This window comes from Mustelus asterias, chromosome 7, assembly GCF_964213995.1.
Source record: "Mustelus asterias chromosome 7, sMusAst1.hap1.1, whole genome shotgun sequence".
NCBI classification, from domain to species: domain Eukaryota; kingdom Metazoa; phylum Chordata; class Chondrichthyes; order Carcharhiniformes; family Triakidae; genus Mustelus; species Mustelus asterias.
Genome location: NC_135807.1, coordinates 69,425,300 through 69,438,391, shown reverse-complemented (window position 1 = coordinate 69,438,391; position 13,092 = coordinate 69,425,300). Strand labels below are relative to the sequence as shown.

The 13,092-nt window shown below is 40.2% G+C and overlaps 1 protein-coding gene across 3 annotated transcripts in view; it reads left to right on the top strand.

Moving 5' to 3' along the window:
• nsmaf (neutral sphingomyelinase (N-SMase) activation associated factor) overlaps positions 1–13,092 on the top strand; it is an 84,544-nt gene that overhangs the window by 16,945 nt on the left and 54,507 nt on the right. For all 3 annotated transcript variants that reach the window (XM_078216210.1, XM_078216209.1, XM_078216211.1), the window contains exons 7-10: positions 1,482–1,553; positions 6,920–6,967; positions 7,445–7,497; positions 8,178–8,307. In XM_078216210.1, the coding sequence (XP_078072336.1) occupies positions 1,482–1,553; positions 6,920–6,967; positions 7,445–7,497; positions 8,178–8,307 (303 nt within the window). The remainder of the gene's footprint in view (positions 1–1,481; positions 1,554–6,919; positions 6,968–7,444; positions 7,498–8,177; positions 8,308–13,092) is intronic.

Below are 13,092 nucleotides of genomic sequence, written 5' to 3'. Positions count from 1 at the left end.
AGTGTGATCTGCTCAGAAGTTAAATGTAACCCTTTTCAAATTAAATTTCATAGCCTGTGGCCTTTGAAGATGTGGTATTTGTAGACCTAGTGTCAGCCACCTTCTACATTGAAATTGCATCAGCTCCAGTTTGTTTTGTAAATGTGCCAAGTGGGTTTATTGCTGTGGACCCACCTCATCAAAATGTGGTTGGATAGAGGAAATTCTACTAATCCATTAAAAAAACATTTTTCTGTGTGTTTGTTTTTCAAAATCGTATTGTTTTTGTTCGGCTGTTACTCTGCAGTATTTTTGTCATTTTTATTTATTTGCTGGAACTCACGTTGCTGTACTTAAAGTTTCTACTATTTAACAATACTGGACAAGTAGTGATGCTTCTCCCGTGAAAGATCGCAATATAGAAGGAGATAAAAGATCAGTTATGGGCGTAAGTTAGATGAAACTTTGCAATCCATGCAAACACTTTTTAACTTTGATTTTCCAAAAAAAAAAGAGACAAGGTTCCTGTGAACCAAAGTCTGCGTTTTTGTACGAATCACTTTGCAAGATTGAATAAGTTAACATGAATGACAGTATATTGGTCATTGAAGAATATACTGGATGCTTCCTTCTGGCATCTCATTTCTTCTCAAAGTTGGGCAATGACACCGTCAGATCAGGATGCAAAAGCTTAAACTGCTTGCAACAAAAGAAACAGAAAATACTAAAATTAGTCCACAAGGGGTCAGTATATCTTTTTTCAAGTGGGGTCCTTGCCAGATAAGCAGCAGCAAGACTTGTTAATCTCAACAGATTTGTTTCTTGATAGATCTTCAAAATGGGATGTTTGTGAATGATGCACGTGTTTGTTTGCCCAAGGAAATTTGGTGTTTTTGCAGAACTAAAGCTTTGCAGTTGTGTTTTATGCCTCAATATTTTCATTTTGAAACCATTTGTTTGAAGAAAACAAAGTGACAGCTTTAACAATTCTTCTGTATTGTGAGGCAAGGCGTTAATAACTGGATAGAGTAATGACTAATGGTTTCTTGTGAAAAGTAAGGATTTTGTGTAGCCTGACGTGCTTTGAAACCGGAACGCAATGAAACCAGGGGCACAAAAGTAACTGTTAGGAAAGACATTTATTGGATGCAATGTGTTGGTCTAATTTTATGTGATCATTCACATGTATTACTTACCGCATAATCAACTTTATCGAAGAACAATGAGATCTTCATATTAGACTGCAACCCACTCCCCAAAATGTAGCTGGCTGAGACCATTTGTTTCTTAAATTGAACTTAACCTATCTAAAATCACACAAAATAGAAATGTCTGCTATTATGAAATGATTCAATTTTCCTCATATTGCGCAGTTTAGTTAATGTATCATTGACAGGTTAAATAAGTATTGGCATTTTTAAGTTGAACTCTATAGGAGATATTTAAAATAAACTAATTGAAAATAATTTGAGTAATGTAAGTAATTTCATCTTTTTAACCAGGGCCCGAAGGACTATATTTTCAGGATAGACAACATTTCAAAAGCAGAAGATGTTGTGCAAAGTTTACTTCAGGTAAAATGTTATGAGATGAAAGTTCTGAGCCACACTGTGATTCCTTGTAAAAGGTTTTTTTTTGTTTCCATGTATAATTGCAAAGTTAATAGAAAATAGTTGATGTGAGATCAGGTTTGGCAATGAATAAATCTCAGCCACCTTTTATAATCCATTCCAGACAATGGTGTGATGATACACATGCAATTAATACAAAGATACATATTGCTTTTTTTTCTTGTTTAAGAGGAATGTTTAAAATTTCAGATTTAGTCTGCCAGCAGCCAGTGTGTCTGGAAAACATTTAGCTCAGAATGTGAAAGTTAACAATTCATTTTCAGCTAGGAATTTGTTACTTAGTTAGAGCTAATAGACTTGTGTTGTAAAGAAGTTCCTCTGGGATTTCTGATTAAAGTTGATTAACGGGGTCATGTGATAAACTGGGTCTGTAGCGGAGAGAAATGAGCTTTTGCAGTTTTTAGAGTTGCAGTTCTGCATAAAAACTAGATGCAGGAGTAGGCCATTCGGCCCTTCAAGAATTCTTCTGTATTGTGAGGCAAGGCGTTAATAACTGGATAGAGTAATGACTAATGGTTTCTTGTGAAAAGTAAGGATTTTGTGTAGCCTGACGTGCTTTGAAACCATTCATTTTGATCATGGCTGATCATCGAATTCAATATCCTGATGCCTCCTTGCCCCCAATATCCCCTGATCCCTTTAGCCCCAAGAGCTATATCTGATTTTTTTTCTTGAAATCAGACAACATTTTGGCCTCCACTACATTCTGTGGTAGTGAATTCTACACATTCACCACTCTCTGGCTGAAAAAATTTCTCCTCACCTCAGTTCTAAAAGGTTTACTCCTTATACTCAAACTATGACCCCTAGTTCTGGATTCCCCCACCATTGGGAACATTCTTTCTGAATCTACCCTATCTAACCTTGTTAGAATTTTATACGTTTCTATGAAATCGCCTTTCACTCTTCTAAACTCCGGTGAATATAATCCTAACCGATTTAGTCTTTCCTCATATGACGGATCTGCCATCCCAGGAATCAGCCTGGTAAACCTTCGCTGTACTCCCTCTATAGCAAGGACATCCTTCCTCCGATAAGGACACCAAAACTGCACACACTATTCCAGATGTGGCCTCACCAATGCCCTATCCAATTGCAGAAAAACATCCCTACCCCTATACTCAAATCCTCTCGCTATAATGGCCAACATACTATTAGCCGCCTTTACTGCCTGCTGTACCTGTGCGTTTACTTTCAACGAGTGATGCCAGGACGCCAAGATCTCGTTGAGTAGCCACCTCTCTCAATTTACACCCATTCAAGTAATAATCTGTCTTCCAATTATTGCTACCAAAGTGAATAACCTCACATTTATCTACATTATACTGCATTTGCCATGTAGATGCCCACACACTCAGACTGTGCAAATCACACTGAAGCATCTCTGCATCTCCCTCACAGTTCACCCTCCCACCCAACTTTGTATCATCTGCAAATTTGGACTTAATACATTCAGATCCCTGTTCCAAATCATTAATATATAATGTGAATAGTTGGGGTCCTACTACAGATCCCTGTGGAACCCCACTAGTCACTGACTGCCAATCAGAAAAATGCCCATTTATGCCAACTCTTTGCATCCTATTTGCTAACCAGCTTTCTATCCATCTCAAGACATTACCTACAATCCCATGTGCTTTAACTTTGCATTGTAGTCTGTTATGTGAAACCTTTGTTGAAAGCCTTCTGAAAGTCCAAACAAACCACATCCACTGGTTCTCGGTCAACTCTACTAGTTACATCCTCAAAACATTCTAATAGATTCGTCAAGCATGATTTCCCTTTTGTAAATCCATGCTGACTTTGTCTGATGATACCACTGCCTTCCAAATGCCGAGTTATGAAATCCTTGATAATAGACACTAGCAACTTCCCCAGTACCAACGTACTGGCAGTTACCCAGGCTCACTGGTTGATAGTTCCCTGTTTCTCTCTACCTCCCTTTTTGAATAGCGGGCTTACATTAGTTACCCTCCAATCTGTAAGAACCAGTCCAGAGTCTGAAGAATTTTGGGAAATAACCACTAATGGATCTTTTCCAGGGCTATTTCCTTAAGTAATCTGGGATGAAGATTATCAGGACCTGGAGATTTACCCACCTTCAATCCCATCAATTTCCCCAAAACCACTTCTCTTCCTTCCTTCAGCACCTAACTAAAACATTTTTCTCTCAGCACTTCTGCTACATTCTTTATGTCTCCCTTTGTGAAGACTGAAGCAAAGTACAAATTTAATTCCTCAGCCATTTCTTTATTCCTCTTCATGAAATCTCCCATTTCTGACTGTAAGGGGCCGACATTCTTTTTTGTCAATCTTTTTCTCTTTACATATCTAAAGAAACTTTTACAGTCAGTCTTTATGTTCTCTGTTAGCTTACTTTCATAGTCTATTTTTCTCTTAATCAATCCCTTGGTCCTCCTTTACTGAATTTTAAACTGCTCCCAATCCTCAGGTCCATTGCTTTTTCTTGCCAATTTGTATGCTTCTTCCTTGAATCTGATACTATCCCAAATTTCCCTTGTAAGCCATGGTTTGGCTACATTTCCCTTACCACTTTTGCGCCAAACAGGAATAAACAACTTCTGAAGTTCATCTTTTCGTTCTTTAAATGCCTGCCATTGCCTGTCCACTATCTTTCCTTTCAATAAGGTTTCCCAGTCCATCATGGCCAATTCATGCCTCATATCATCATTGGTACCTTTATTGAGATTCAGGACCCTGGTCTCAGAATCAGTTACATCATTATCCACCTTGACACAGAATTCTACCATATTATGGTTACTTGTCTCTCTCAGCTAGATTGCCTACTAATCCTTTCTGATTGCACAACACCCAGTCCAAGATGGCCTGCTCCCTTGTTGGTTCCTGCTCCAGAAAACCACCCTGTATGCATTCCAGAAATTCCTCCTCTATTGTGCTGTGACTAATTTGACTCTCTCAATCTACATGCAGATTAAAGTTGTCAACAATCATAGATGTTCCTTTAATACATGCATCTCTGATTTCCTGTCTAATGCTTTTCCCAACATTACCATTACAGTTTGGTGGTCTGTATACCATCCCCACCAATGTTTTTTGCCCCTTGTTGTTTCTTAACTTGAGCCATGCAGATTCCACATCATCTGTGCTAATATCTTTCCTCAATATCGTATTAATATCTTCTTTGATCTACAATGTAACTCCACCACCTTTTCCTTTCTGTCTGAGCTTCCTAGACACTGAATAGCCCTCAATATTTAGTTCCCATTCTTGCTCACTTTGGAGTCACGTCTCCATAATGCCAACTATATCATACCCCTTTATCTGTGCAACTAATTCATCCATTTTGTTTTGAATGCTCCAAGTATTCAGGTACAAAACCTTAAGGTGGACACTTTTAACATTTCTTTTCCCATTCCTACTATTTTTTTACTCTGTCCTTATCTGACTCTGGCCATTGATTTCTCCACCTGTCACTTTCCTTATTTTCTTTACTCTCTTTTCCTCTTGTTATTAATTCCCCCTGCTCTGAACCTTTGCAAAGGTTCCCATCTCCCTGCCATATTAGTTTAAACCCTCTCCAACCACTCTTGCAAGTACCATCCCAAGGACATCAGTCCCAATCCTGCCCAGGTGTAACCCATTCAGTTTGTACAGGTCCCACCTCCCCCAGAACCAGTCCAAATGTCCTAAGAATCTGAAACCCTCCCCCTCACACCATCTTTTCAGCCATGTATTCATCACCTGCTGTTTCTACACTGACTGACTAGCACGTGGCACAAGTAGTAATCCTGAGATCGCTACCTTTTGAGGCCCTACTTTTCAGCTTGCTTCCTAACTCCCTATGTTGTTTACACCAACATGTTTGCGCCCCCCCCCCCCCTTCAGAATGTCCTGCGGCTGCTCTGAGACATCCTTGACCCTAGCACCAGGGAGGCAACATACCATCCTGGAGTCTCATTTGCAGCCACAGAAATACCAATCTATTCCCCTTACAATTGAATCCCCTATAACTATTGCATTCCCACATTTTTTACCCCTCTGCCGTGCAGCAGAACCAACCATGGTGCAATGGATTTGGCTGTTGCTCTTTTCCCCTGAAGGCCATTCCCCTCAACAGTATCTAGCTGGGAGTCTGCTGAAGACAAGAGTTCTGTAAGCTGTTCTAAAACTCATTTTTTCTCTGAAAGCTTCAAAACTGTTAACACAATTATAGCAAGGAGATTTATGGTTGCTGACTGTATTTAAAGTGGTATTTTAGTCCCTCAGAGGAAAGTTGCTGATAGGGAACTTAAGCAGTCATAAGCCAGAAAGTAAAGTTCCTTCCATAGAATTTTAAATATTGTTCAACTGTTAATAGTTAAGCTGCTTCATTTGTTACAGCTATTTTTAAATTGTATTAAATAAAGTTTGTTTTCTTATAAAAGATCCCTAATTTGCCAATGGAATCATTCCTGGAAGGGAGTATCCTTTCTTCACATTTATGCCAAAATACAAAAATTGTTGCAGTCTAGCCTGGCTTCCTAATATATCTTGGGGTTCGTCCAGGATCCTAACAATGGAATTCGTGGTATAATATTCTTAAGACAACATGACTAACTCCAATGGCGACTCTTTTCCTAACTAATATAGACACATTGTATTTGTACGGTCTGCAACAAATATGGAGGTCAAACATAAGTTGCAAATCTTCAAGTATGTCTCTACATTGCATCAGTAATATCCATTTTTTAAGCTTGCATACACCAAAGTAATGAAAGGTAAACTGAAGGATTTGATTCTAGCTCCCTTGCACATTAACTAAAGGTTAAGCCTTGACAGAGTTTTTAATGAGACTGAGTATCCGCCATTGTCTGGGTTGTATGATCATTACAAACTCCTCTTGTATGGATACCTCATGATCCAAGCTTGACACTGCCAAAGCAATCACCACCAAGCCACTACCAAAATGGAAAAAGCCAGACAAGGACAACAATGTACAAGTGCTCTTTAACACCAGGGTCCTTACTACTAATGAGAACAAGTGAGTACCCTGAACCATAACAGTTGAAAAAAACTGGTCACCCTATATATTCGCTATATATCCAATAACCATTGGATATAATGTCCAATATTAATAGTTTGTATAATATCCATTATCAGCCATGGAGAAGCCCTCTAAATGAAAACAGCCTTGCATTGGTCATGGCAAGTTGATTAAAAGATGGCATATAGTATAATTGAAGTAATTTGCTTTGTTCATTTTAACCAATAATTGTAGTTTTGATTAAAATGCTTCAGTTCTATAAAGACTGACTAAAATTCTTAATTTATGAATGTTTCTTTCATAGCTTCACAGAGCTTCTCAGTTGGACAAAATGGCAGACCAGCTTGCCATGGTAAGTGGCATTTCTAAACGAAGATAAAAGTGCATGTTTTTTTAAACCACTGATATAGCTCTGTTTTATTCAATTTAACTTGAGACCAGTGTTATGGTAACTGGTTATTTGGATTCTGAGCAGCAAAACATTCCAAACAAAAATTGACTCTTGTATCACTAAATTTGTATTTAAGTTCATGAATTGTAATCAAATGAATGGAGAATTTGTAAATTTTAGAAAGGTGAGCGTATATGTTTATTACTAAGTAGCTTCTACATATTGAGCTTTCTGTACATGTCATTTAATTTAGTTTATAAACTTTAAAACCAAGCTCAAATAATCCTAACCCAAATAACCTTAACCTAAACAATCCTAACCCAAATAAAGTGAATGTACTAATATTTTTTGGTATGAACTTGACTTCCTCCTCTTACTCTTTCTCTCTCTTTTTCTTTCCCCCACCCCCCCCCCCCCCTTCCCCCTTTCCCACTGTAGGTCACAGCTATTTTGCAATCTCGATTGGCTCGGACCTCATTTGATAAAAACAGGTACTGTATCTGAGCTATCACAGTTTAACACAAAATGCTCAAAGCCTAGAAATATGACTATTGAATGCTATTTCTACAGCACAAGATTGAGAACAGGTTTCCAGTATGTAAATAGACATTTCCACTGCTTTTAGTTTTGAACAGTATTGGTGGGGAGTCCTAATATTGCTTGGTGATGACACTTGATTTTTGACAGTACAGTGCAGTGATTGTATTACTGGAATATGCTGAAGCATATTTCTCGGATCCTATCTCATAAAATCAATTTTCAAATTATCAGTTAAAAATGAACACTGGTTTAAATAGAAGTATTTGCACAGCACCAACCTCCCCACCATTATCCCTCCCCACCATTATCCCTCACCACTGCTATAACAGCCTGCATTTATATGTTGCTTTTGATGTGCCAAACATCCCAAATCCTTCACAGAAATCGACAGAATGAGGAAAATTAGGGGAACCAGCCAAATGCATGATTCAAGTGTCTTAAGGTCATTTGAAGCTGACAGGATTTTGGGAGAGTTAAAGGGTGCAGTGTTCAAACAATGGAAAGCATGCTTCTTTGTTCTGAAATATTATAATGCATATATGGTCTGTTTTTATATTATGCACATTGTTCTTAGGATGATGTTAACTCTCCCTTTATTTTGTCAATCAGTAGTAACTGATGTCTCTTGTAGATTTCAGAGCGTTACTGAAAGGCCCCACATGGAGTGTGAGGCTGAAATGGTAACTCCTTTGGTATCTAATCCGGGACATGTCTGCATCACAGGCCAAAACTTGTACTTTCAGCCTCTGAATGGCTATCCTGTAAGTTACTTGCTATGCAGTATATAACTTCAAAATTTTGTTTGGAACCTTGATGTTGGATATTTATTAAAATTGATTTCCTCCCACTAGTTGAGCTAAAAAAAATTGCAGATATCCCTTCATAATTCACTGAGTATATGTCTTGCCTTTTGTTGTGGTGAGCTATACAGACCAAGGAATCCCGGATTTAATCAGTGACTGCTGGAGATGTTTAACATGTTAAAAACGCTGAGTCATGCCATCTCACCATGAGGATGGCTGCTGCACAATCAGTGATGGCTGTACACTCCTTTTTGCAATCTGTTGTATTCAACCTTGTTAGAATTATTTTCTACTTTTCTGAAAAAAAATTCCTGTCACATTTTTAAAAAAAAAACAGCATTTCAGAATCCCAAATAATGCACCCAAAGTACAAAAGATTTTGGCCGGGATTCTCCCGAGAAAATTCCAAGTCTCTAATCTGCGTGAAAATGGGAGTACCTCCCACAGGTTTTTTCAGTCTGATTTCTAGAGCGAATCTCCAACACTCTGCATCACAGAGTGCCCTAGCGGGATTCCCTCTGAAAATCTGAGGGTGGGCCTATTCCCACCCAGGAGGCCAGCAGCATAGTGCTGAGCGGGCCACTGTGCATGCACCGATTTGTCAGCGCCAAGATTGGTGCGTGCGCAGTGATCCCACATTGCCAGTCTCCCGATCGCTGGCCAGCCCTGATCTCCTCAACTGGATCAGGCCCGATCTCCTGACTTCAGTCATGGGCCTTGCTAATGATATGGAAATGAAGTTTTCCATATTGTAATCTGCTCCGCACTGACCATTGATGTACATAGGGGCATGTCCTCCACTATGCTTCCTGAAGTCGATGACTGTCGCCTTCATTTTATTGACATTGAGGGAGAGAATATTGTCGTCTCACCATTTCACCAGATGCTCCACGTCTTTCCTGTACTACTACTTGTCATTGTTTGAGATCCGACCCACTATGGTGGTGTCATCAGCAAAGTTGGAAATGGAGTTGGAGCGGAATTGGGCTACACAGTCATAAGTGTATAAGGAGTATAGTAAGGGGCTGAGGTCACAGCCTTGTGGGGCTCTGGTGTTGCGGGTAATTGTGCAGAAGGTATTATTGCCTATCCTTACGGATTGCAAAAGGCTTTTAATAGGTTTTTTTCACATTTGGTTAATATTTGTAAGAAAAAATGAATCAGTTGATAATAATTTGAACTTTTGGAAAATAAAGTATTGGCTAGACTGTTAATGGTGTACAGCTTCTGAGGTTGCATTTAATAGTGCTAATTTAAAGTTGAAACGTAAATACAGAGTCCCGAGTGGTGTGATTCATGGAGAGCCTAAATAAGCAATCCATGACTGCAATGTAATTATGGCCGTCACCAGTTTTTGTTGTCAAATCTGGACGGTCTTGTTAAGTCATCACATCAAAATGCCACATGACATGAAAGCTGGCTTCAAAAAGAGGAAGTGAGTGGATTTGGAAGAGCCAGCGCAAAAACATTTAGCTGTATGACATGGAAATGCATCCCGAGTCAGCCTGTTGAATGTGATGCTGTTTAATATTGACTGAATTAAATTCAGCCAACTTGATCACTGACTTAAATGTGAGGATGCGTAGGTTATTGTGAGAAACATCTCTTTACAAGGTTCATCTCTGAATCTTAATAACCTCCCTATTCTCCATCGGATTGTATGGAGCAGGCAAGCCTGGGTTGAGGCAAGTCAGGGATTGTGATTGGCAAAACTGCTCCAGAGCAAGGAATCTTTTGTCAGCCTAGTAGCAACAGGCCTCGGTGAGATTTTGCTTCCCAAAATTGTTTATGGCACGATGAAAGAGATTCATGTCAGCTGACCCCTTTCGAATATATGAACTTCATAAAAGCTGCTAGGGATCTTTGTTTACAGAGGAGCTTTGTGTGAAAATGATTTCTCCCCAACCTAAAATTCTGGTTCTTTTTCAAATCTAATATGAAACAAACTGACAGGAAAAATAGATCTCTGAACAATCAGATGTGTTTGTGGTCAGAAAAGGGACTGATATCTATTTTCATAGATATTTTCATATCTATTTCTATATAGAGATATATAGATATCTCTATATCTATAGATTAATTTATAGATATAGATCTATATCTATAAATCATATATAGATTTATATATCTATAAATCAAATCAAAGACGGGCATATCTTTGATTTGATTTATTGTCACATGTATTGGTATACAGTGAAAAGTATTGTTTCTTGCGCGCTATACAGGCAAAGCATACCGTACATAGGAAAGGAGAGAGTATAGAATGTAATGTTATAATCATAGCTAGGGTGTAGAGAAAGATCAACTTAATGTGAGGAAGGTCAATTCAAAAGTCTAATGGCAGCAGGGAAGAAGCTGTTTTTGAGTCAGTTGGTATGTGATCTTAGACTTTTGTATCTTTTTCCCGATGGAAGAAGGTGGAAGAGAGTGTGTCCGGGGTGCTGGGGTCCTTGATTATGCTGGCTGCTTTTCCGAGGCAGCGGGAAGTGTAGACAATGTCAATGGATAGGAGACTGGTTTGCGTGATGGACTGAGCTTCATTCATGATCCTTTGTAGTTTCTTGTGGTCTTGGACAGAACAGGGCCATACCAAGCTGTGACACAACCAGAAAGAATGCTTTCTATGGTGCATCTGTAGAATTTGGTAAGAGTTGTCTAGGACATGCCAAATTTCCTTAGTCTCCTGAGAAAGTAGAGGTGCTGGTGGGCTTTCTTAACTATAATGTCAGCATGGAAGGACCAGGACAGGTTGTTGGGGATCTGGACACCTAAAAACGTGAAGCTGTCAAACATTTCTACTTCGTCCCATTGACAAGGGCATCTTCTCCACTATGCTTCCTGAAGTCGATGACAATCTCCTTCGTTTTATTGACATTGAAGGAGAGATTATCGTTGTCGCACCAGTTCCCTAGATGCTCTATCTTTTTCCAGTACTCTGTCTCGTCATTGTTTGAGATCCGACCCACTATGGTGGTGTCATCAGCAAACTTGAAAATCGAGTTGGAGGGGAATTTGGCCATACAGCCAAAGGTATATAAGGAGTATAGTAAGAGGCTGAGGACACAGCCTTGTGGAGCACCGGTGTTGCGGATGATCGTGGAGGAGATGTTGCCTATCCTTGCTGACTGCTGTCCGTGGGTTAGAAAGTCTAGGATCCAGTTGTAGAGGGAGGAGCCAAGCTCCAGGCCATGAAGTTTGGAGATGAGTCTCATAGGAATAATGATGTCGAAGGCTGAGATGTAGTCTATGAATATGAGTCTGACATAAGTGTTTTTGTTATCTAGGTGTTCCAGGGTTGAGTGTAGGGCCAGGGAGATGGCGACTGCTGTGGACCTGTTGCAGCGATAGGTGTACTGTAGTGGATCCAGGCAGTCTGGGAGGCAGGAATTGATTTATGCCATGACTAACTTTTCGAAGCACTTTTCGTGCCGCCCACTGTGCTACCGTGGGCGGCACGGTAGCACAGTGGTTAGCACTGCTGCTTCACAGCTCCAGGGACCTGGGTTCGATTCCTGGCTTGGGTTACTGTCTGTGTGGAGTTTGCACATTCTCCTCGCGTCTGCGTGGGTTTCCTCCGGGTGCTCCGGTTTCCTCCCACAGTCCAAAGATGTGCGGGTTAGGTTGATTGGCCATGCTAAAATTGCCCCTTAGTGTCCTGAGATGCGTAGATTAGAGGGATTAGCGGGTAAAATATGTAGGGATATGGGGGTAGGGCCTGGGTGGGATTGTGGTCGGTGCAGACTCGATAGGCCGAATGGCCTCTTTCTGTACTGTAGGGTTTCTATGATTTCTATGATAATGATGGACATCAAAGCCACCAGACGATAGTCATTAAGGCACGCTGCCTGGGTTTTCTTTGGCACCGAGATGATGGTTGTCATCTTGAAGCAGGCAGGGACCTCAGGTTGTTGTAAAGAGAGGTTGAAGATGTCTGCGAATGCCCCCACCAGCTGGTCCACGCAGGACCTAAGTGCTTATTGGGGTATCCCCATCTAGGCCAGTTGCTTTCCATGGGTTGACTTTTGAGAAGGCTGCTCTGATGTCAGTAATGGTGACTTCGGACACTGATTCGTCCGAGGTCTGGGATGGAGGGCATACTCTTGCTGGCCTCTTGCTCAAAATGGGCATAGAATGCATTGAGCTCATCAGAAAGGGGTACATTAGAGCCAGTGATTTTACCTGTCTTCATCTTGTAGCCTGTTATGTCTTGCAGACCTTGCCATAGTCAGCTGGGATCGTGTGGCTAGCCTGGGATTCTAGCTTGGTTCGGTACTGTCTTTTGGCATCTATGATGGATCTCCATACATCATATCTGGCTTTCTTGTATAGATCAGGGTTTCCTGACTTGAACGCCTCAGACCTGGACTTCAGCAGGCAGTGGATATCCCCGTTCATCCATGGTTTCCAATTGGGAAACACATGGATTTGCTTCTTTGGCACACAGTCTTCTACACACTTACTAATGAAGTCAGTTACTGTAGTAGCATACTCGTTCAGGCTGGTCGCAGAGTTAATCTGTTGAATAAGAAAGCTTGAATACAATAGGGCATTTTCAACTGAAATTGCTGCAGTGTATTTTTGGTGCAGGAAAATATTGCAAGATCCGAACAGACTTACTCAAAACTGAATTACAAGTTTCTTATGATAGAAGCCGTACTGCATCATCTAATATACTTGATACCGTTCAAATCTTTGCAAGTTCTTTAACCATTGCACCTCACAAGCATGGTTTTGAATTTCTTT